This window comes from Mastigoproctus giganteus, chromosome 13 (assembly GCF_048544385.1).
Source record: "Mastigoproctus giganteus isolate SK-2022 chromosome 13, ASM4854438v1, whole genome shotgun sequence".
NCBI lineage: Eukaryota > Metazoa > Arthropoda > Arachnida > Uropygi > Thelyphonidae > Mastigoproctus > Mastigoproctus giganteus.
Genome location: NC_143587.1, coordinates 135,982,527 through 136,005,284, shown reverse-complemented (window position 1 = coordinate 136,005,284; position 22,758 = coordinate 135,982,527). Strand labels below are relative to the sequence as shown.

The 22,758-nt window shown below is 36.0% G+C and overlaps 1 protein-coding gene across 1 annotated transcript in view; it reads right to left on the bottom strand.

Moving 5' to 3' along the window:
- LOC150076462 (protein disulfide-isomerase-like) overlaps positions 1–22,758 on the bottom strand; it is a 249,734-nt gene that overhangs the window by 18,513 nt on the left and 208,463 nt on the right. The window contains exon 9 of the mRNA XM_090387796.1: positions 2,617–2,706. Coding sequence (XP_090243922.1) covers positions 2,617–2,706 — 90 coding nt within the window. The remainder of the gene's footprint in view (positions 1–2,616; positions 2,707–22,758) is intronic.

Here is a 22,758-nt window from a genome sequence, read left to right as displayed (position 1 = left end):
TACTCATACTACAAAGCTCTCTACACACTTGGCAGATGAAATGCCTATGACTAAGCTAGAATCATCCTTCTGGTCAGTTTTCTATGGTAATCATTTTCAAAATTAAAGAGCAATGTTTCGATTTTCAAATACTGGCATAACATTTAAAAGAAATAAGCAAATTGCTTTATTCAAACAAGAAGACAGAAACATAAGCAGGCTTTCTGCAACAGGACTGCTTTTACCAGAAGTTAGCAATTTAGAATTTCTTTGAGTTTGTCAATTTGTCTTCTTTCAAAACTTTTCAATCATGAACGGGATTCAACAGGAGTCAGTGACATTCACTAGTGATCTCATGTATTTTCAATTTCGTAACTCTGGAAAGCTCATTGTATTTCTCATCAGTTTTAACCTCTTCTTTAAACAGACCTGTCAAAGGCTGCCACTGTTCTACCAGTCTAGTTACACATATAATCAAAGACTGTCAATGTGTTACACATGCTCCAAAATATTCTTTTACTTCAGTGTCATGAATCCATTGAAATTGTTTAAATCTATCTTTCCTTTTAGCATTTCTTTCCAGATGGTAGTAAATTTCCATTAAGTATTCATTCACTTTCATTGGAAAGGCACGAAGGCCCTTTACAGAGTTAACCTCCAATGCTGGAACAAGAACAAGTTGCTTTCAATCTGACAATTATTTTTTTTAATATGAAGGGTCAAAATACAATGGGATATAGCGTGGAATCACTTTGATTACTTTCACTTGTATCAATTTAAAATGGTCCAATTTTCAGAGTCATTACTATTTCTTTTTTTGGTATCTGCACAGTTTCACTAACAATGAATGTTGTTTTTGTTCTTCCACAGCTGTATTTTTTTTGCCATTTCACTATTTGGAAACATATTTCTGAACAATATGGCTGCACAATCAGCAAAAATAGGAGGAAGGTTATGTTCTGTGACAAAAGATGCAAATAATCATTCGATATTATGACACCATTGTCTTTATGAAGTGCTACATCAATTTTTGCATGTCATTTTATGCACTGCATGCCATCCTTATGCTTATTTGTTTGCAAATATCTGATTACATTCTGGTTTCCTGCTGTTCGAAATTGAAAAAAATCACATCTTAGTTCAGTACATAAGGCAACATGTTACAGATTTTAGAATTAACTGAAAATCTTGCATATGTCTTGTGAAACTTTATTCTTATGTCTTTGGAATTTTAACAGTTTTATTTTTATTATTTGTTTCTAGTAACAAGAAAAAGATGGAGTAAAAATGAATTTCTCCAAAAAGACAAACTGAGTTAAAAATGACATATTCACCAACATAAATCCGGAGATTGGCAGCTACATCATGTGTAAAGATGGCAGGTCAAAACACAATTATTCAGGTACTATTGGATTTCCTCCCACCCCACACACACAGTAAATTTTATTTTAATTATTCTATTAACACAAGAAGTATTAGTATTAGTTAATACTATTAAGGTGTGGTGCTTAAGTAATTTTGGTGGCAGGCATCTTGATTCAAGATGACCTTAGAATAGAAGTGCCCATGAACCTTTGACTTTACTGTGCACAGTCACTACATGCCCAATGATTTTATTGCCACTGACAAACTTACTAATGTCTAAAGAAAGTATATAAGGACTTAATGAGATTGGTCATGTAGTTTTTGGCTGGCAACCATTTAAAATAACTTTGGTAATCATCTCCTATGCACCTCTAAAAGAGTATTTAATAGTGCTAGGGTTCTCTTCTTTGAGCTAGTTTTATTGTAGATCGACTGTTGTGACCGACAGCCATAATCTGTTACTTGAGTGATAAATTATAATAAATATTGTAATAATTCTGTAGATGTGAAAGTCCAAAAACATACATCTCACTAATTTTTACATTATATTAAGTAATAATTGCAGAGTTTAATTTACAGCCATTTAGTATTCCTGTAAATCTTCATTTATATAAAAAGTCCTTTTCATGAGTTTTTTTATTAGATATTGTACCATATTAAGATTACCATTTGTAAACTCAAATTATCACATACTTGGTAATTTATATATTTTACTGTATAAAAGAATAAGAGAAGTTTACCTCAATATGATACGTAGAACACTTCCATATTCCAGAAAAAGAAAAAAAAAGAACATCTTACATTACAGTAAGAAATAATTAACAATCATTAAAAAAATCAAATGAACACAATTAAAAAATCAATTTACCCTAATTAAAAATTAAGTAAAAAATTAATCTTTAATTGTGTTCATTTGATTTTTAATTATTGTTAATTGTTTCTTACTGTAATGCAAGATTTTCGATTTTTTTTTCTTTTTTTCTAGAGAGTATCATACGGAAGTGTTCTACGTATCATATTGAGAATAGAAGAATATGAGAATAGAATTCTTTTACAAATATTGATATTAACGTAAGACATATTGAGCATTATAGCTCTGGTTCATACTATCTACTGTATAAATAAAAAGTAATACTAACTTTGGAGGGGGAGGACTATATTTTAATAGTAATACTGAATTATGTTGCATTGTAAGTAAAATACATGCCCTCACCTCCTATCCAAAAAAATTGTATTAAAAATTAATTTACAAAAAATATTTCTCGAACATACCTCATCGGGTGCTGCCTGGCCATACTGCCCATCTGTATCCAAAAATTTTGCTAACCCTTCCAATGTCCGTTCTCCATTATATTCAACAACCTGAAATACATGGATGGGGAGATAAGTACTAGAATATTATACTGCAATTATTAACTTCCTTGTGTGCATTTCACTGCTGACTGACAATCATATGACATTTTTTAAATGCAATTTAACATGCCAAATATGCAGAGTAATTAAAACTTCCTTTGCATCAGATATTCTAATGCTGTTAGCCTCTCAGTGGTGGTTTTTATGATTAATAACAAAAAGTCCTCAATTCCAACCCCCCCCACCCCTTTTAAATTGAATTTGCGATATACCATGTCTATATTTATTAATGCATTGCAATACTTATTAAAACCAATTTTTAAATTTTTTAATGGAAAATTTTTAAATATAGATTCAGGACTGGCAAAATATGGATTGCTACTACGGCAATATGTTGCACAATTTGACATATCAGACAAAGTCATTTCCAAAACATAGATTTTCCATAATTCAGTTTAGATCTTACTAGGATTCAATATAAATACAGCAATGTACATCAATTGGCTTCCCATGCAGAGGAGGTGAAAGCCCTTAACCATGTTTAGCTTGAAGGCAGTTTGTCCTGGGGTGTTATTATTAGTAGCCATATGGTGCAAGGAAGCCTGAGGCTTTTGCCACACCAGCTAAAAAAAAAAAAAAAAAAAAAAAAGTTTCCCTGAGAGAGAGAGAGAGAGAGAGAGAGAGAGAGAGAGAGAGAGAGAGAGAGAGAGAGAGAGAGAGAGAGAGAGAGTCTCAGAAGTAGAAGGGTATTACCAAGAAAGAGAAGAATGATGATATCCATCTCAGGACCCTGGGTGTGCCAAGCCCATACTCACAAGATGTGCACCCCTGGGGTTATTGGCATATGATATAAGAATGCAAGCTTATACATAGTTTGCTCAATCCATTAAAAGTAGGATATAAGAGGTGTGCACACACAATAACAGATAGATGGACACAATGGGACAAGAAAAGGACAGAGATCTCTTCACTCACATAGTGGGACAATAGGTGGGACTATCACATAGTGGGTAATAGGTTATCACAAAGTGAACTGTAGTAGTGTCGCTTTGTCTTCCTTTGGTGCACGCTTGCAACGTTTCCATACTGCATTCAAAAACGTGTAGAAAGTGTCCCCCAGAGGGTTATTGATATCATTAAAGCACACAGGGGTAATCGTTGATAAGAAATTTTTTTTCCTAACCAGATGTTTTTAAATTTTGTGCTCCAGTACTTTTTGAAATGTAGTGTGTATATAATATTTTCTCAGTATTCCGGGGGAAAATCCAAGTTCAGATTTTTTGAAAAATTCTGGATGTTATCAGATCAGTTGGCTATATACATATCAGAATAAATGTGCAAGTAAAATTAGCACAACTTCCTTTCCTTCTATTTTGAATTTACTCTGTTCTGAAAGGCAGTTTTCACTATTGATTACTATTATAATCGAAGTCTTTTCTTTATGGGTGGAAATCCATGCTTTAAGGTGCAATGTAACATTAAGAGAGGAGCAGCTGAACAGTATATATACAATTGTAAGTTCTCTGCTTTTATGCAAAAGAAAAGATCTTGTGTGAAGATCTGAAACTCATCAAGGAATTATATCCTAGTATGTATATATTATATCCTCAGTGACATTATACTAAATTAACTTGTTTGCCTGATTCAGCATCGCTCCTTAAAACTTCCCAAGCAATGACTATTGAATACGTATGAATTGGATGCTTAAGAAACTGAACCCATTTACAATCTTTAGGTGTACGCTCTATTCAACTTTTTATTGAATGCTATATAGATTAACCTATATAGATTATACGACAAACCTACTCATTTTAGCGAAACTTATATTCATGATAAAAACCCCAGATATGTACGTCATCATCACACACCCTCGCATCAGATAATGTTTTTTCCAAATGTGCCACCAGATCAATTTGATCATAGCCGAGTGTACTCCAAAGGCTCCCTGGCATAATTTCATTCAATACCATTGATTCCAGACTAAATTTATGGAGAAAAGTGTACTCTGCCCCCGGGTCTATAGAAGTAACCATCCTGAATCAAATTAGTCTTTTGGGGTAATACTGATTCTATTCATCTTATTTAAGAACCAACAAATCTTTGTCTTACATTTACCCCTCTATTTGAGGACAAATTTCATCACTAACTGGAGTTTTGGAACATAAGAGTACATTGAAATGTTTTCTGATATCTTAGTTTTTCAGGTTATCAAAATCGGAAAATTAAGAAAAATTTTCTTTAACCTTTAAAGAAATATATCTACATTCAGCTCAGCTTCAATCCTAGTACCTGATTATCAGTGTTGAAATAATTTCTATTTAATATTTAAGTTTTTATAAATTTAAAATTTTTATATTCAAATCTATTTTTGCATACACTGTCATGGTGTGACTATAGCGTGGCTGTGAAGAAAAAAAAAGTCATTTATGTACTACTTACAGAAGTCTGAGTACGCTGATTTGAAAGAAATACTACCCACATCATTAATATGCACAAAACTAAAATATAAATATATATATATTTTTTTATGAAAACCCCAAACATGAAAGGTATCAAAACCTATAGTACATAGTACCGTGCAGGGGTTGAAGGAAAAGTATGGAGGGGAGGGGGGTGCCGGAAACTTTGCTCTAGAGACTAAACATGGGTTTCACCACTTCAAGCCTCCAATAAGCAAAGTGGTGGTATTTCACCGGTTGATGAAAGTCATCTACCACCTCCATGCTATGCTCCCCTTGAAAACTATCAGAATTCCGTGGCTCGATGGAAGCAGCTTCTGGTTCTAGAAGCTGCTTCCCTCTGTGTCTGTAACTGGATATTTACAAAAACCGACTTCCTCCATCTACAGACACTTCCAGATAACTTTGGATTGCAATATACAACATTCATGACAGAATAGTACGATTGATCTTTGTGATCAAGAAATGCAAGTTTGTTGTCTAAGATGAAACCAAGAAATCTGATGTTTGATATAACAAGAATTATCTGCTCACTAATTTCAGCTCTGGATATCGATGAAACTTTCTTTCTATAGAAAGGAATACCAACAGTTTTGGATGTAGGGATTTGGAAGCCACTGTTTTGGTCCCACACAGTAATCTTATTGATTGCATATTGTAACTAATGCTCTGTGGTATGCATATAAAGCTATGTTGTTAACCGAGCTAGGTATATTACTTGTTATTGAGTTTATTGTTATTGAAACAGGGTAATGCTAAGTACTGAACCTTGTGGTACCTATTCTTGAACAAAGTTTTGCAAAAGGATGGCCTATATCTGGACTTTAAAGTGGCTATTACACAAAGTTATGAATGAACCTTGGGAAATTTCCTCTATTTCCAATGTTATACGATGCACAGAGTATGCCACAATGCCATGCTGTATCAAATGCTTTTTAAATGTCAAGCAGACCATGACTAAATGGTCTTTTCTAATGCATCTTTTGATGCAGTGAATTAAAAATAGGACGGATACAAGGATTCCAATGCAAAGCTACACCACTGGCAAAAAGTAATCTTAACCAGATTATATAGACGAATAATAAACTGTAGATGGCAGCATGGGTGCAGCGTTAGCAAATCAGCCCCCTACTGTCATGTGATATAGAATAATGTTTAAAACATTTGAAAACTAAACCTTTCATAATAAAAAATAAAAAAGCTGAAGCAAACGTCAGAGGCAGCAAAAAGCATATTCCTCTACATGATGCTTGAAATATAAAAAAATGATAATTATAAATTAAATAAATATAATGCCAGCAGCATGGCAAGAGAGAAGAGCGAAAATAGTCAAAATTAAACATAACAATCAAACCAACAGGGAAGGAAGAGAAGGGTAACAAGAGTAAAAATATTGTAGCAGAAACTCTAAGATAATTTAGAAAATCTAAATGCAAAAATAAAATAATAATCAGTTAAATTTTGAATGCCAATTAAATAGAAATTTAACAGTGCCCCCTCTGACAGAGACCAAGTGCAAATTTATGTGAAATATCACCAACTATAATAAAATAAAACAAAAATAAACCAAAAATAGACTGACCATTATGCCCCATCTCAACAGAGGACCACAAGGCCAATCGCTGCATTTAAATTGCGAGACAAATCGCTGCAAAGGCAAGTTGATCGAAAGATCAGTCCGCCATCTGATCGAACTGCCAATGCAGAGGACTGACCATTATTGGCATTTGTGGTCCTCTGTTGAGATGGGGCATATTGGTCAGTATTTTTGATTTATTTTTGTTGTAGCTGGTTTACATCTCTGTTGGTGATATTTTACATAAATTTGGACGTTGCCTGTCAGAGGGGGCACCGTTAAATTTCTATTTAATTGGCATTCAAAATTTAACTGATTATTATTTTATTTTTGCATTTAGATTTTCTAAATTATCTTAGAGTTTCTGTTACAATATTTTTACTCTTGTTACCCTTCTCTTCCCTCCCCTATTGGTTTGATTTTTATTTTTAATTTTGACTATTTTCACTCTTGTCTTGCCATGCTGCTGGCATTATTTTATTTAATTTATAATTATCATTTTTTTATATTTCAAGCATCATGTAGACGAATATGCTTTTTGCTGCCTCTGATGTTTGCTTTAGATTTTTATTTTGAAAGATTCAGTTTTCAACTATTTTAAACATTCAAATATATATATATATATATATATATATATAAAAAATTATTTTTATTGTTATGTGTAGAAGTATAGAATTTAAATATAGAAATTAACTAGTGCTAATAATGAAAATACAGTGTATCCTGGGAGCGATATATGTGTTGAATAAAGGGTGGAAAAAAGGAAAAGAAAAAGTGTAACGATATAAAAAGAAGAAACAAAAAGCAAATTTTGAAAAAAGGGGTGTAACGATATAAAAAGAAACAAAATGCAAATTTTGAAAAACAACGACCAAGATGGAAATAGCATTGCAGTGTCTTTCATAATTTTTGTGTCTTCTTCAGAGGTCATCCACCAAAATTATGAAAAAGAACAGCAATACTTTTACTTCTGTTTCTGACATGTTCTGTATGTCAAAGAGCACGTGTAAGAAGCCACGTGGTAAAATAATTTAGAATACAAATTTTGAATAAATAAAATACTAGTTATGTAAAACTAGTATGTGTTACTAATGTATTACATACAGAACATGGATGACCTTACAGAAGTAAGTAGACCGCTATGAAAGTGAAGACAAAGGAAGGGAGTGTCCGAATGACAAGAACTTACCGCTACTGGACGGGTTGACAGAAAAGACTGAGCCGGAGGCTAATCCGTGTATATATGCGTAGAAACGCTAGCGGCGCCTAGCGTTAGACAAATTTTGTTGTCTGTATATTATGTAATTTACGTATGCGGTGAATTGCTCAAACATCCGGGATAGATAAGAAATATAAAGTATATACGTCAGTTGTGTTAAAAGTGTAACTGTGTACATTTAAGTTACAATTAAATAACAATTAACAATTAAATAAATAAATCAAGATAGGTTTAAAAATAATTACAAGGTAAATACACTATGTCAGGCCAATCGGTGGGTACAAGTTTTCCAGACTGTAAGACACCAAAGAGGCCTAGTGTATTGTATTTACCCTATATACATACTTGATGCGTATGGGAATAATTATAAGTTAATAATGCTGTTTATATTAAAATCTATTCAGTTCTTGTGCCTTAATATGTTAAGGGCTTTATTGATATGATGACGCAGATATGCAATAGGAAAAAGAAATCTTTTTCCTTGTAAGATATATATATATATATCTTACAAGGGGGCTACCGCTAAATTATTATATATTTGGCATTATTTTAAATTTAAATTGGATTCATTATTATTAATTGGATTTAACCGAACTTTAAATAATTTGGGGACTTGCGGCTACGGTTTCTGTCTTGTAACCTTTACTTTCCCCCTCCTGTTGATTTAATTTATGTTAACTTTCGCTCTACAGTATTGCCATGCTACTGGCTTACGTATTATTTTTATATGAATTATCTGTTGTGTACTGGGCATCATGTGGAGGATATGCATTTTGCTGCCTCTAATGATAGCTTAATATTTATCTTCTTATTTTATGTTATTACATAAAATTTTTAAGCCATTATTCAAATATAACTTAGGTGGTAGTAGTGGGTTGATATGCAAAAAGCAGAACCTGTGCCGCCATCTATATTTCTTTTTCTGTCCATATAAGCTGGCTAAGCTTACATTATGTTGGTGGTGTGGCTCTGCTTTAGAGTGCTGCTGTACTATAGTTTATTTCTCGCTGCATAAGGACCACCACTATGCAGATCCTCTGCATTTGTGGATGGATCGGAGGAGGAAGGGGTGCTTTGGTCCTTCGATCTATTCACCTTTGCGATGATTTGTCTAGCAATTGAAATGCAGCGATTCCATGACCATTATTGGCCTCATGGTCTTCTGTCGATATGGGACATAATGGTCAGTCTATTATTTTGTTACTTTGTTTTCTTTTAGTCTCCTTTTTGGTGATATTTCACGTCTCTCGGAACTGGTACCATACAAGGGGACTACCGCTAAATTATTATATAATTGGCATTATTTTAAATTTAAACTGGATTCAACTGAACTCTAAATTATTTGGGGACTTGCGGCTACAGTTTCTGTCTTGTAACCTTTACTTTTCCCCTCCCTGTTGATTTAATTTATGTTAACTTTCGCTCTACAGTTTTGCCATGCTACTGGCTTATGAATTATATTTATATAAATTATCTGTTTATATATATGTATATATACAGTAGAGCCCCGCTTTACGGCATTCCACTAATACAGCGGTTTCTAATTATATCCATTTTCGTTATGTCGGCATTTTTGCATATGATATACACTCAGCAGAGGGTCCGAGAATAGCGTCGTGCGCCATTTTATTGTCGGTGTTTCAGTTTGTTTACATCACTTGTGCACTCTACATCTCTTTGTATTCTGGTAATTTTCCAAACTTTTTAAAGTTATATTGTATTATATACAGGATGTCTCAAAAATATTGGTACAAACGTTCAGGGGAGGTAGGTAACATCTAAAGGAATGTGAATCGCATAGGAACCCATAACTGGAAACGTTACAGGAAAGTAGTAGCAGAGGCACAAGAAGCAGAAATGACACAAGACAGTAATTAGTGGCAAACATTTATTTGACATAATATTAACAAGGGAGTACAAGATGGATGCATTTCATGATGTTACAACAGATGTTCGAAGGTTCCATCATGAGACACGATGCATGTGTGACACCGATGCAGCATGGATTGGCGAGCACGATCAAACACACCTGGAGTTTCTTTGACAGTAGCAGCAGTGCAGACAAGTCTCGCCACGAGATCCATTTCCGCCTCCACAGGCGATTCATACACGATAGATTTGAGGGCCCCCCCACAGAAAGAAATTGTTTGTTATTTTGATTTTTAAGAGCATTAGCAACTAAGGCCATATTGCTCTGGGAATATGCAGTGGTCATTCCTTGACTTTTTTTTCCGCATCCCCCGTATTTGGTGGTGATGGGCTCGAATCCCGGTCTAATCAAGAAGCATGTGCTACGCACTGCTGCTCTTTCCCGCCTGGCTACGGAGGCGCCACAGAAAGAAATCAAGGGTCGATAAATCAGGTGAGCGTGGGGGCCAGGCAACGGGTCCACCACGGCCAGTCCATCGACACCAAAAACGACTGTTCAAATGGTCATGGACAACACCTTCCATAATGGGCAGGCACCCCGTCATGTTGAAACCAAATGTTGCATCTCACATTTGCTGTAACATCGTCAAGTAACCCTGGTAGAACTTGTTCAAGAAAGATCCGATATTTAGCAGAGTTCACGTGGGATGGTAACAGGTATGGGCTGACTAAGCAGTCACCGACCATACCTGCCCACACATTTATTGTGAAGCGATGTTGTGCCACATGGGAGCGCACACCGTGTGGGTTGTCGTGAGCCCACACATGAGCACTATGCTGATTGAATAATCCTCATCCGTTAACAAAACATAGGCTGGAAAATTCAAGTCTTGAACACTTTCTTAGAGAAACCACTGCGCAAAAGCCACACGTGCAGGATGATCTTGGGGGAGCAGTAACTGACCCCTTTGGAGATGAAATGGGTGTAAGGAATCGTCGTGCCAGACACGCTGTACACTGCAACGAGATACTCCTAAGGCAGAGGCAACGGCACGTGTGCTGGTAGTATGATTATTCTGGACGGCATTCAACACTTTTTTCCATGGTAGGAGTTCGTGTCGAACGTGGTCTGCCTGCACTATTCCTGTTACCTCTAAATGACCGCACAATTTTGATGCACACAAATGGTGGTCCGGTACATGTCTGTCTGGGAAGTGTTCTCCATAAATTCGTTGAGCGGCTTGTCCATTGCCCTCTGCTAATTCATACACTAGGTGCATGTCTGCCAGCTCACAGTTCGTATATATCGATGCATGCTCTTCATGCGGCGACTACAGCGCCATCTACCGACTTACAGTGACGTTTCCGGTTATGGGCTCCTATGCGATTCACATTCCTTTAGATGTTACCTGTCGCCCCTAAACATTTGTACCAATATTTTTGAGACACCCTGTATAATACTTTTGTGCTAATTACAATGGCATCTAAGTGTAGTACTAGTGATGAAAAAATGGAGTCGCAAGGCTCTTACTTTAAATGCCAAGTTAGAAATGATTAAGTGAGCAAGGTATGTCTATGGCCGAGATAGGCTGTAAGCTAGGTTTGGCTCGCCAAACAGTTAGTATAATTGTAAACGCTAAGGAGAAAGTGTTGATGGAAATTAGAAGCGCTACACCAGTGAACACTAAAATTATAAGAAAACGTGATAGCCTTATTGCTGACATGAAAAACTTTTACTGATGTGGATTGAACATGAAACTAGTCACAACGTGCCTTTATGCTGAGTCATCATCCAGAACAAGGCCCTAAATCTCTTCAATGCTATGAAGGCTGGTTTAATAGGTTTAAGGAAAGAAGCCATCTCCACAACATTAAAGTGCAAGGTGAAGCTGCTAGTGCTGATACAGTAGCTGCAGAAAGTTATCTATGTGAGCTTTCTAAGTTTCCAAAGATGGTGGATATACTAAGCAGCAGTTTTTCAATGTGGACAAAACGGCCCCATATTGGAAGAAGATGCCATCTAGGACTTAGCATTAGTAGAGGCATATGATGCAAAAAAGCAAGCTTATGCAGCATCAGCCAAAAAAAAAAAAAAAAAAAAACCCCTTCCACTTCACCCCTCCGTTCGTTCGAAATACCTGTCCAGCTGAGCCTTAAATTTATTTAGGCTATCAACTTCCACAACAAGGGATGGAAGTCTGTTCCATCAACCAACTACCCGCTGGCTAAAGACTTATTCCTAAAGAGAAGTCAATGCTTGGCTTCAAAGCTGCAAAAGACAGCCTAACTCTCTTGTTAGGGGCTAATGCAGCTGGTGATTGCAAGTTAAAACCTATGATGATTTATCACTCAGAAAATGCTAGGGGCCCTAAAGAACTATGTAAAAGCTAAGATGACTGGAGATATTTTCTCAATTTGGTTCACAGACTACTTTAAGCTTACGGTTGAGACTTATTGTAAGGAAAATAAAATTCCTTTTAAGATTTTACTTCTTGCAGACAATGCTCCTGGCCATCCTAGAGCTCTAATTGGTTTGTACAAGGAGATAAATGTTATTTTTCTACCTGAAAATACAATTTCATTTCTGCAGCCTATGAACCAAGGTGTCATTGCAGCATTTAAATCTTATTACTTAAGAACTTTTGCTACAGTTATTAAATGCCTTAGACAGTGATCATCATCATCATCAGCCATTTTCAATCCACTGCAGGATGAAGGCCTCTCCAGCAACTTTCCAGTTCCTTCTGTTTTGAGCACTGACCATCCATTTACTACCCAAAAACTCATGAATTTCATCTATCCATCTCCGCCTTTGTCTTCCAGGTTTTCTTCTAGCTCCTCTTGGGTGCCATTCTGTTATTTTCTTAATCCATGTGTCATCATGTCTTCGAGATATGTGTCCTGCCCAAGACCATTTTAGTTCTTTAGTTTTGATAAGAATGTCCTTTACTTGAGTTTGCTGCCTAATTCATGTGTTTCTCTTCTTATCTAACAGTCTGATTCCCAATATAATTCGTTCCATTCTTCGCTGTGTAGTTCTCAGCTTCTCTTCCATTCTTTTGGTGAGTGCTCAAGTTTCACTTCCATAAGTCATGGTGGGGAGTATACATTGATTCATTATTTTACGTTTCAGACAAACTGGGATATTGCTCTTCAGTATGTGACTATATTTCCTGAATGCTATCCATCCAAAATTTATTCTTCTCTTGACTTCCAGCCATTTATCATTATTACAGTTAATAATTTGTCCCAGATAAGTATATGACTCTACCTTTTCAATTACTGCTCCTTCAATCATTATTTCCCTTTCCATGGCATACTTGTTAATCATTACTTTTGTTTTAGCCATATTCATCTTTAATCCAAAATTCTTACTAACTGTGCATAACTGATTAAGATTTTCCTCTAATTCTTTGGGATCGTGGCTTATGACCACAATTTCATCTGAAAATCGTAAATGGTTTAGGTACTCTCCGTTCACATTGACTCCTTTCTGCGACCAGTCTAATCTTCTGAAAGCTTCCTCAAGGGCAGCAGTAAACAGCTTTGGAGATATTGTGTCTCCTTGTCAAACTCCTTTCTCGATTTTAAATTTGCTACTGTCTTTGTCTAGTCTAATAAAGGAGGTAGAACTCTCATATATTTTCTTCAAAATCATAATATATGGGGTATCTATGCCTTGTCTTTCCAGTGCCCGAAACATTGCATTATGCTGTATGGAGTCAAATGCCATAATCCACAAATGCCAGGCATAATGGTGTTTTATATTTATTTGCTTTCTCCATTAGCTGTGATATTACGTGAACGTGATCCATAGTTGAGAATCCTGTCCTAAAGCCAGCTTGCTCTTTCGGTTGATTCTCATCAAGTATTCTTTCTAATCTGTTAGTAAGGACCCTTGTGAACAACTTGTGGATGTGGGATAACAAGCTAATTGGTCTATAATTTCCAATTTCTGATTTATCTCCTTTCTTATGCAGCAAAACTATGATTGCATTATTCCACTGCTTAGGCGTCACACCTTTTCTAATGCACTTTGGGAAGAGCCTTGCCAGTTTTTGTGTTATGTCTCTTCCTCCCAATTTGGACAACTCTACAGTAACTTCATCTTCCCCCGGGGCTTTCCGATTCTTCATTTTCTTCAATGCATGTTCTACCTCATCAGGAAGAATATTGGGTATGTCGTATGTGTTGCTACTTTGCAATCGATCTTCCCCACTGCTGGTATCATTCCCTCGCTCCTTGTATAATTCTCTACAGTAGTCTTCTGCTATTTGAATTATGCCTTCTCTGCTGTTTATAAGTACACCATCGCTATTCTTCAGTTTCAGTATCATTTGTCTTTCTGTATTACTGCTCATGGCTGCTGATTTAAATCCTTTGTTTTCCCTTAATGCTTGTTCTACTTTTCTTGTGTTAAATCTTATGTCCTCTCTGAGTTTCTTTCTAATGGTTTTGCATAACTCAGTATACTCAATTTTCTCCATGTCAGTGTTTTTCTTGCTCTTCATTTGTCGTCTTCGGTTCATCATGACAAGTGTTTCTTGACTAATTTTTTCTTCTTTGGATTTCTGTTTCCCTATAGGTTTCTTGGGTTTTATCACTTTCAGAAAGTCGTAATATCCCTCGTCGATATCTTGGTCCTGAGCAGTCTGCAGAAGCTCAAACTTGTTCTTAAGTTCCAGTACATACTGCTTTTTCTCCTCCTCTGTTATCTCAAAGACCTTTGTATTATTTACTCGAGTCAGTTTTTTCCTTTCCTTTCCTACATCTATATCAAGTGTACATCTTACCATTCTGTGATCACTTCCAACATTTACCTTATTCAGGATGGTAACATCATTCACAATATATCTTCTGTTAGTGAGGATGAAGTCGATTTCATTAGTTGTTAATCCATTTGGACTCTTCCATGTCCACTTTCTGTTCACCCTTTTCTTAAAAAAAAGTGTTCATTACTGACAGTCCTGGAGATTCCGCAAATTCCACGTCTTTCACCTCTTATTTCTTTCACCAATTCCAAAATTTCCTATAGTTCCTCTTTTTGCACTGTTTTGCCTTTTTCCAACCTTAGCATTGAAGTCCCCCATAATAATAGTGTAGTGGGTTTTCTGCTCATCTAGAAGACTCAATTTCGGCATACATTTCTTCAACCTCTTCATCATCATGGCTCGATGTTGGTGCATAAATCATTATAATCTTTAGTTTGTACCTCAGACAGTGATACATTACACAAAATAAATTAAAAGCATTTTGGAAAGGCTTCACGATTTTGGATGGTATAAAAACAGTTAGTTAAAGGAACAACACTGAAAGGTGCTTGGAAGAAGCTAATTCCCACACTTATGGATGATTTTGAAGGCTTTGAGAATTCAATGAAGGAAGTCACAAATGTGGAAATCGCAAGGGAATTAGAACTGGAAGTCGAGCCTGAGGATGTGGCAGAATTGCTTCTCTCATGATGAGACCCTAAGAAACTAATATCTTCCTCTGATTGAAGAGCAAAGAAGGATGTTTCACAAAGAGGAGTCAAATCCTGATGATATTCCTGCTATCCCTAGAGAAATGACCACTGAGGAATTGGAAGAAGCTATCAAACGAATAGAAACAGGGATGGCAGCTTTTGAGAAAATTGATCCAAATTTCGAAAGTTCTAAAGTGAATGCAAGACTTCTAGATGATACTGCATGCTATAAAGAAGTTCTAAGGGAAAGGAGATGGAAATTAATGAGGCAGAGTTCATCGTTTTCCTACTTTACGAAAGTATCATTGCAGCCTTTGACAGCAACAGCTAGCCTTGAACAATCTTCAATGTCAACAGCAACACAAATGCCTGCAAGAGCTTCAACCAAGTTTCCATTGTCAAAACGAATAAATTCGTTAATGAGTCAGATGATGAAATCATCTGACTCATGAAAATGTGCCATCTCCTTCATCCTTCCTATAATAAATATATATATATATTTTTTCAAATTTACATTCGTCAATCGCTATAAGCTAAGGGCAAAAATATTAACTAAAGTAGTGCGTGTACTGTACATTCATTTGATTTTCGTATTGTTTTTGAGTTCTAGCTCTGTTGCCTACTTAATATATGATAGTTTAAACATGTTATTAGGCTTTTATGTGAATTTGCAAGCGAAAAAAGTACATGTTCCACTTTTCGGCGATGGGGGCTGGAACCTAACCTGCCATATGAGTGGGGCCCTCCTGTATATATATAGAGAGAGAAATAGCATCCACCAATTAGAGGTGATTATGAAAAAAGGTGACCTCTGGACAAGATAAAATTTTTACACATATATATATATATATATATATATATATATATATATAAAATAAAAATTATATAAATATAAATAAATTAAATGTAAATGTATAAAAAAAAAAAAATATATATATATATATATATATATATATATATATATATAAACATTTTGGAATTCAAAAGTAGATCACCAAGGGTGTCAAGAATACTGTCAAGATTTACGTACCATGATGATGAAGAGGTTGAAGAAATGTACACCGAAATTGAGTCTTCTAAATGAACAGAAAACTCACTACACGGTCATTATGGGGGACTTCAATGCCAAGGTTGGAAAAAAGACAAAACGGTGCAGAAAGGGGAATTATAGGAAATTTTGCAATTGGTGAAAGAAATGAGAGATGAGAGTTGTGGAATTTGCAGAATCTTGAGGAATGTGAGTAATGAACACTTTTTTTTTTTTTTCAAGAAAAGGGTGAACAGAAAGTGGACATGGAAGAGCCCAAATGGATTAACAACTAATGAAATCTACTTCATCCTCACTAACAGAAGATATATTGTGAATATATCTTACATCTATATCACACTTGATATAGATGTCAGAAAAGAAAGGAAAAAACTGACCCGAGTAAATAATACAAAAGTCTTTGAGATAACAGAAGAGAAGAAAAAGCAGTACGTACTGGAACTGAACAAGTTTGAGCTTCTGCAGACTGCTCAGGTCCAAGATATCGATGAGGAATATTACAACTTTCTGAAAGTGATCAAGCCCAAGAAACCTATAGGTAAAAAGAAATCCAAAGAAGAAAAAATTAGTCAAGAAACACTGACAAGGAGAAAATTGAGTATACTGAGTTATGGAAAGCAATTAGAAAGAGACTCAGAGAGGATATAAGAAAATTTAACACAAGAAAAGTACAACAAGCATTAAGAGAAAATAAAGGATTTAAATCAGTAGCCATGAGCAGTAATACAGAAAGACAAATGATACTGAAACTGAAGAATAGAGATGGTGTACTTATAAATAGCAGAGAAGGCATAATTCAAATAGCAGAAGACTACTATAAAGAGTTATATAAGGAGTGGGGAAGATGGAGCACAAATTAGTAACACAACAACATACCTGATATCCTTCCTGATGAGGTAGAACAAGCGTTGAAGAAAATGAATAATCAGAAAGCCCTGGGGGAAGATGAAGTTACTGTCGAGTTGTTAAAATTGGGAGGAAGAGACATGACAAAAACTGGCAAGACTCTTTACAAAATGCATTAGAAAAGGTGTGATGCCTAAGGAGTGTAATAATGCAATCATAGTTTTGCTGCATAAGAAAGGAGATATAAATCAGAAATTATAGACCAATTAGCTTGTTATCCCACATCTACAAGTTGTTCACAAGGGTAATTACTAACAGATTAGAAAGAATACTTGATGAGAATCAACTGAAAGAGCAAGCTGGCTTTAGGAAAGGATTCTCAACTATGGATCACCTTCATGTAATATCACAGTTAATGGAGAAAGCAAATGATTATAAAACGCCATTATGCCTGGCATTTGTGGATTATGAAAAGGCATTTGACTCCATACAGCATAAGGCAATGTTTCAGGCACTAGAAAGACAAGGCATAGATACCCCCATATACAGTCAGTCCTCGTATAGCACGATAATTGTGTTCCTAGAAACCCTCGTGCAATGCAAAATCGTGCAATACAAACAACAGGCCCTATGGGAAAAATAGGGTTAGGTGCCGACCACCCAAGATTGAACACACGTTTGTAACCAAAACATTACCAAACATAATAAATAATCATAATAAAATACATATGTATTTTATTACGACTATTACGTAATAAAATATTGCTAATGCTTTTGCTTCTATCGTAAGCAAACTTGTTTTTTTGTTTGATTTTCTATCCAAACAGATGACAGCCGTTGCATCTCTTCCAATTCTTTGTGTCTTAATCTAATGGATTTTAATTACACTTTGAGTTGTTCCTGCTATGAAAGTAGTTTTTATTTTCTCTGCATTCTTTGTAATTCTCGGCGTTACCTCATTTAGGTCTGTAGCACGTGCAATATCACATGGTCTTTCATTTTGCTCAAAGTGTTTCACATTTTTTCGTAACGACAGAGGCAGACTGGCCATAAGATTTCCCGGGGAAACCCCAGTGGGCCAGAGGCCGGTGTGATTTTGGCCATAAACGCTAGCACGAGGCCACTACAAAAATTTCCCAGGTAAGAATTTTTGACACGGGAAATTTTTGTAGTGGCCTCATGCTAGCGTTTATGGTTTATGACCCCTCTGTTTATCGATATTGCTTTTATTTTTCTCTCTGAATCTGCAGTGTCTTCACCAGGACGCTTCCTTTTCACACCTTTTAATTAAGTATTTTACTCATTTTTAGGGAATAAAGCACAATTACAAAATGAGGAGGCACGCTTGATACACATAAACAAAGCTGTGCGCGTGTAGCAACTGAATAAACAACACCGTAAAGGCAGAGATACACTATTAACACCTCACATTTTACTAAAGCACATTTCTAGAGGTTACTACCATAAAACAATAAAAACAATTTCCAGTTGCGTTCCTGCTAGTGGAATCTGTTATAAACTGGTAGTAAAAGAAAAACAGAAAAGAGTTCTTTACCTATTTAAACTCAAGAAGGAAAGGGATGAATCAGATTGGTCCACTGGATGTTGATGGTTCAACAGTTGAGGATCCTGCTCAGGTGGCTAACAATCTAAACGAGTATTTTGCATCTACATTCACACATAAGGAGTTATATAGGAAGGGGAATGTCGTAGGTGAAGTAAACATTGGCAGTGAGCTAGATGATTTTCTAATAACTGAGAGGAAAGTGGAGGAGAAATTGTTGAAGATAAACATAAAAAAGGCACCTGGGGTGGATGGGATCTATCCAGTTATATTAAAGGCGGCAGCAAAGGAAGTAAGCAAACCCCTAGCCATAATTATGAGAGCTTCTTTGGACTCAGGGGGGGTACCCATAGACTGGAGATTTGCAAATGTAACCCCAATTCACAAAGGAGGATCAAAGGCTGACACAAGTAATTATAGACCTGTTAGTTTAACTTCGGTTCCAGGAAAATTAATGGAGGCACTGGTTAAAGAAGCACTGCAGGATCATCTAGACAAGAATTCAGTTATAGCTCAGACACAGCATGGTTTTGTTATGGGCAGGTCTTGTCTGACCAATTTGATTGGATACTATGATGTAGTCACAAAAGAACTGGATGCAGGGAATGGCTTTGATATTATATATTTGGATCTTAGAAAGGCTTTTGATACTGTTGCACATGGAAGACTGCTGCACAAATTGGAGCAGTGTGGCATTGGAGGCAAATTGCTGCTTTGGATAAAGGGATGGTTGAGTGGCAGAAGACAGAGAGTGGTAATCAATGGACACTGCTCAACGTGGACTAATGGTATTAGTGGAGTTCCTCAGGGTTCAGTGTTGGGTCCATTGTTTTCTGGATTTATAAATGATATTGATGATGGTATATCAAGCTTAATGTCCAGGTTTGCAGATGATACAAAGGCTGGCAGGGTTGTTAAGGACACTACTGACACTATGCTGCTGCAACAGGATCTGGAAAGGTTGAGCAGATGGGCTGAGAGGTGGCAAATGAAGTTTAACATTGACAAATGTAAAGTACTACATATGGGAAACAGTAACCCCAGATCAACGTATCAACTCTGTGGTACTACGCTGACAGTGGTAGAGAATGAAAAGGACCTGGGGGTAATTGTGCAGGCAGATATGAAGTTCTCTGGTGTCTTGTTATACAGGAATTTTTCTAGCAGGGATAGGGATGTGATTATTCCCTTGTATAAGGCATTGGTAAGGCCACATCTTGAGTACTGTATACAGGTCTGGAGGCCTCATTTCAAGAAGGATGTAGAGCTGCTGGAACGAGTACAGAGAAGGGCAACAAGATTAGTGAATGGAACAAAGGGTTGCTCTTACGAAGAAAGGCTTAAGTTTTGCAAATTACAGTCTGGAGACTAGGCATCGGCGAGGTGATCTGATAGAGGTGTATAAGGCTTTGAATGGCTTGAGCATGCTCAATGCCGATGGGATTCTTCCTCTTGCTCAGAATAATCACCTGAGAGGGCATAAATTCAAATTGAGGAAGGACGGATGTCGGATAGATGTGTGGAAATTTGCCTTTAGCCAGCGGGCAGTTGGTTTGTGGAATAGACTTCCATCACTTGTTGAAGTTGATAGCCTAAACAAATTTAAGGCTCAGCTGGACAGGTATTTCGAACGAACAGAGGGGTGAAATGGGAGTAGTGGCTGTGTTTTTTTTTTTTTTTTTTTGCCGATGCTGAATAAGCTTGCTTTCTTGCATCATATGCCTCTACTAATGCTAATGCTAAACTCTATCTAATTGCATTTGTGATTATACCGATAGCTGGAATTGTGTGGTTTTTACGTTATTATGGTGAAATGACCGATATAAAACACAAATACATTTTCAGAATCTTCTCTTCATTCCTATCATGTTGCATTCGGTTGGAGTGATTCCGCGTTCGACTGCCATTTCTTGTAAACACAAAGGCGAATCGTGCATAAGCGAATTCGGTTTGTGTTATATAAGATATCGTTCCCCTATTTACAAATCGTGTATGATCGAATTCGTGAAGTGTAAACACGTTATACGAGGACTGACTGTATTATGATTTTGAAGAAAATATATGAGAATACTACCTCCTTTATTAGACTAGACAAAGACAGTAATAAATTTAATATTGAGAAAGGAGTTCGACAAGGAGACAATATCTCTAAAGTTGTCTCGCAGAAAGGAGAGTACCTAAACCATTTACGATTTGCACATGACATTGCGGTCATAATCCACTGTCCCAAAGAATTAGAGGAAAATCTTAATTAGTTATGTAGAGTTAGTAAGGATTTTGAACTAAAGATGAGTATGGCTAAAACAAAAGTAAAGATGAACAAGTATGCCATAGAAAGGGGTATAATGATTGGAGGAGCAGTAATTGAAAAGGTGGAGTCATATACTTATCTGGGACGAGTCATCAGCTATAATAATGATAAATGGCTGGAAGTCAAGAGAATAATAAATTTTGGATAGATAGTATTCAGGAAATATAGTCACATACTGAGGAGCAATATCCCAATTTGTCTGAAACATAAAATAATGAACCAATGTATACTCCCAACCATGACTTATGGAAGTGAAACTTGGACACTAACCAAAAGAATGGAAGAGAAGCTGAGAACTACACAGTGAAGAATGGAGCAAATTATATTGGGAATCAGACTGTTAGATAAGAAGAGAAACACATGGATTAGGCAGTAAACTCAAGTAAAGGACATTCTTATCAAAACTAAAGAACTAAAATGGTCTTGGGCAGGATACATAGTGCGAAGACATGATGAATAACAGAATGGCACCCAAGAGGAGCTAGAGGAAAACCTGGAAGACAACGGAGATGGACAGATGAAATTCATGAGGGTAGTAAATGGATGGTCACTGCACAAAAGAGAAGGAACTGGAACGCTGCTTAAGAGGCCTTCATTCTGCAGTGGATTAAAAAAAAGGCTGATGATATTAAAAAAAAAAAAAAAAAAATTACATCTCTTTTCCAGAGGTTGCCTTTGTTCTCATCGCTTCTAATTGGTGGATGCTATTTCTCTAATCGCATATGTCAGTAGAAGGAGCTTTGAACTTTATTTCGCTTCATGCTGTGGCACGGGTCAGTCCGCATCTTTGGTAGCTCTTAAGTATCAGTAAAATGTTTGCATTTTTCTGAAAGAATGTCTTGCGGTGCTTGATAGTAGCTTTCACCATGACTTTCATTTATGCATTTAAGTCTTTTAATTTTAGTTGTAAGGTACATGTCTCTTTACACAACGAATTAACAAAAACCCGACTAAGGAATGGGGATTTACACCCCCAGTAATTTTCCTAAGTAGTTTGCTGTCTTTGCCTCTACTTTTATCTGTTTGCTGTCTAACTCTCATATCTTATGCCTCAAAATCTATTAGAGTAATTTGAGGGAAATTGAGGCACTACTACTATTCCTGCTGCCTTTTCTTTTCGCCTGTTTCTTGGGCCTATGCCCCTGCTTTGCTTTTCCTACCCATTAAGCTACAGAAATGCTCGTGTATTCTAATAATGTAAGAATAAAGCTATCTGTAGGGCGCAGTTCGACCGTTCATATATATTTCTATTGCAAGTTTAGCAATATTATGCTATTAAATTATGCTATTCTTAACTTAAATTTAATTTTAAATTTGATCTTAAAACTATTAAGTTTTAATAGTAATGTATGTATTTAGGTAAGTAATGTAATATAAGTAATTTAAGTAAGTAATGTATTTTAATAGTAATAGTAATGTTTAATCAAAGCTGATGGCATTAATCTATCCTGACAATTTCACTTTTCAGTTGTTTATGTCACTTAGATATTAGAGATTTTATTTCTTGTGTGTGTGTGTGTGTGTGTGTGTGTGCGCGCGTGTGTGTGTGTGTGTGTGTGTGTATATATATATATATCTTCTGTTGGAGAGTGAAATCTGTAATTTCATACTGATTTCCTCAAGCTAAGCTATTATTATGTAATGTATACCATCTCCTCCAGTGCTCTTCTTTGTTTGCAAAAGAACTTTGAATTATGGAACTTTG